General features: G+C 31.0%; 2 protein-coding genes across 2 annotated transcripts in view; both read left to right on the forward strand.

Moving 5' to 3' along the window:
- The window catches only part of LOC105617875 (adenylate cyclase type 10-like), a 60,856-nt gene extending 59,213 nt beyond the window's left edge, over positions 1-1,643 (forward strand). Inside the window, 4 exon segments of the mRNA XM_012199419.1 lie at positions 991-1,102; positions 1,282-1,330; positions 1,332-1,421; positions 1,500-1,643. Coding sequence (XP_012054809.1) covers positions 991-1,102; positions 1,282-1,330; positions 1,332-1,421; positions 1,500-1,643 — 395 coding nt within the window.
- A 509-nt stretch (positions 1,644-2,152) lies between these two features.
- Positions 2,153-3,418, forward strand: part of LOC105617877 (circadian clock-controlled protein-like) — a 10,312-nt gene continuing 9,046 nt past the window's right edge. Inside the window, exon 1 of the mRNA XM_012199420.1 lies at positions 2,153-2,156. Coding sequence (XP_012054810.1) covers positions 2,153-2,156 — 4 coding nt within the window. The remainder of the gene's footprint in view (positions 2,157-3,418) is intronic.

Below are 3,418 nucleotides of genomic sequence, written 5' to 3' on the forward strand. Positions count from 1 at the left end.
CACACACACACACACACACACACACACTCACACACACACACAGGGTGAAAAATTTCAAACGTAATGGGCCAAATATCTTAGAAAATATGGAAAATACGGAAAAATGTTTCAGATAAAAGTTGTACGGCCTGAGGGGATACAAATACTAATCAAATAAATTGTCTTAAAAAATCAACTTTTTAAGGTTTAATATGAAGATCATCGCTTTTTTTTTTAATGGAATTATATAATTTTTTTATATAGTATGATTCTTCTGATTATTCCGCACGTAAAAGTATGTAAGTGAAGCTATCGAAAAATTAATAGTTTGCGAGATATTTTATATTTTATGTATTTTTATGTGAATTGTGTGTTGTCTACATAATTAAATGACTACAAGGTGATTGGAGGTTAAATGATGGAAAAGAAAGCAGAAAAAAAATAAAAAAGAAATAAACTTTATTAATCTTCGAAAAAGTGAAAGAAACAATTTAAAAAAAAAGAATTTTTACATAATGAAATAAATTCATACATTCTTTTGAAAAAGGAAAATTTCAATAATAATGTAAGTGTTCGAAATGTTATCCTCTTGCATTTATGCAAGTTTGCAATATTCGTTAAAAGTTATTATGTACATTTTGTAATTTGTCTCTTGAAATTATTTGGTACGCTTCGCGTACTCTTAACATATTTTTTCTAATAATTGGAGGATTAACATAAACAATTTTTTGAATTCTGCTTCAAAAGAAAAAATCTAGGCAGGTCAGATCAAATAATCTGGCTGACCAAGATACTGGATTCCTCGATTTATCTATCAGAATTTGTATTTCTATCATTTGTATCAGTATTTTATCAGAATTTGTATCTCTTCAGACCGTACAATTTTTATCTGAAACATTTTTCCGTATCTCATATTTTCCGAGATTCGGCCTATTATGTTTGAAATTTTTTTCTGTATATATACCTACATGTATGTATATATAATTATTATTAAAGTCTCAATTTTTGCAGTAAGAGAGATTACTAACAGAAACATAAACGCATTGCAAACGTTTATGGAAATCAAGCACGAATTCAGACATATCAAAAGTATGATAAAAATAATAAAAATTGCAATTCCCAGGTATAAAAATATGTTTATTATTAATAATTACTTTAATTTATATATATAATTTATATTTTATTAACTCGCGTAAAATAATTTAAAGAATTATAACTCAAAATTACTTTGACAGTACATTGAAATTTTTTATTTATTATCTTCATTTAAAGAATTATTTTAAGAAATCAAAATGGTTGCAGGTATATGTTGATGAAAGCTTATTATTACATGACACAATTGCAAAAAAAATGCTGCAATAAAAATGCTACAGAAAACGAAGAAATTTTGTATAAAAGTAGACAACAAAATGATTTATGCATGGGCAAATCATTGTCTGCAGGTATGTTAAAATTTTATTTCTATTATAATATCACATAATCTTTTTAATTAAATTAAAATTAAACTTTATTATATTTAGGATTGGCTAGATGTCATATCTTTTATACATAAGGATTTGTGGATAGAAAAAACTAGGGAGCTACGTGATGAATGGGATGAAGTAAATGCCAATGATTCAAAAATGATTCCTTATACATTTCCATTACCAAAATATATGTTATAAATATCTATAATTTTAATTTAAATAATAAATATAGGGTGTCCCGTAAGTTTTAACCAATTGTTTTTGTGTAGATAGAGCGAACTAAACTGAATCAGAAAGTCCTCTATTATTTTGCAATTTTTGCAATAATTAACAAGATATTAATTACTAAAAATTGTTAAATATTGGTCTTGAATAATTTTTTACTCAAATACTATCAACTTTATAGAAAAATTGCAAAAGACAAAAATCATTTATTTTCTTTTCATAAAGTTGTTAGAATTTTTTCAGAATTTTGTAATACTGTATTTTCTCATGAAAAAATAAGAAAATGTAGTACTAGAAAGTTGATAAAAAATTTTGAAAAAATTCTATAACATAAAATAAAGAAAAATATACAACCTCAGTGAGAAATGATATTGGAATCTACATTGCATCGATGTTGATTCGACATCGATTTCATTGTCATTTCTCACTGGGACGTATCACAATATTGGAATATATAATACAACATTGATATTGTTCTGCAAATGGGTAAGTTTGAATTGGTTATCTCACCACAATCTATATAGCTATATTTATTTTGTGGCTCACCAAATACAGATTGTTTAAATGTTATTTATATTTGTTGATCATTGTGCAACGGTACATGGTATGCGTTTTGTTAATGATAATTCTTATGCCGAGTAGTTAGAAGTGGTCTGTATTAAGTGAATGGTGATCAATATAAACAAGCCAATGCTATTCGAAAGATACCTACATATCTTTCTTCTGAATTAATGAAAAACAGGGACGTTTTAGTGCTTAGATCTATTGTATGAACCAGAGATTTGAAACAGAAAAATTAAAAAATTTATATTATTAGGTGTACAATTTTGCTTCCGCCATTTTTTTCCGAAATTCGAGGCTTTATTGTAAAAAACTGCTTATACATTTATGATTCAAAGTATTGTCCATCGCTGGCCACTACTTTCTCCCATCTTTCGGGTAGCGTACAAATCCCGCGTCGAAAAAACTGGTCATCTTTTGAGGCTATCCACGAATCGATCCAATTTTTTATTTCTTCATAAGACCGGAAGTGCTGGTCAGCCAGGCCATGTGCCATTGATCGAAACAAGTGATAGTCAGAGGGAGTAACGTCTGGAGAATACGGCGGGTGGGGTAGGACTTCCCATTTCAACGTTTCCAAGTATGTTTTGACCACTTTCGCAACATGGAGCATTGTCATGCTGCAAAATCACTTTATCGTGTCTCTCGTTGTATTGCGGCCGTTTGTCTTTCAATGCTCGGCTCAAACGCATCAATTGCGTTCGATACCGATCACCTGTGATTGTTTCAGTCGGTTTTAACAGTTCATAATACACTACGCCGAGCTGGTCCCATCAAATACAGAGCATGACCTTGGAGCCGTGAATATTCGGTTTGGCTGTCGACGTGGAAGCATGGCCGGGAACTCTCCATGATTTTCTGCGCTTGGGATTATCGTAATGAACCCATTTTTCGTCCCCAGTCACAATGCGATGCAGAAATCCCTTCCGTCTTTGCTTTTCAAGCAGCTGTTCACAAGCAAACAAACGCCGTTCAACATCTCTCGGCTTCAATTCGTACAGCACCTAATTTCCTTGCTTCTGAATCATTCCCATGGCTTTGAGGCGTTTTGAAATGGCTTGTTGAGTCACTCCCAATGATCGTGCCAATTCTTCTTGATTTTGACACGAGTCTTGCTCAAGTAATACCTCCAATTCTGCATCTTCGAAAATCTTCTCTCTTCCACCGCTATGCCGGTCTTTGACGTC

The sequence above is a fragment of the Atta cephalotes genome (assembly GCF_000143395.1).
Source record: "Atta cephalotes unplaced genomic scaffold scaffold00014, whole genome shotgun sequence".
NCBI lineage: Eukaryota > Metazoa > Arthropoda > Insecta > Hymenoptera > Formicidae > Atta > Atta cephalotes.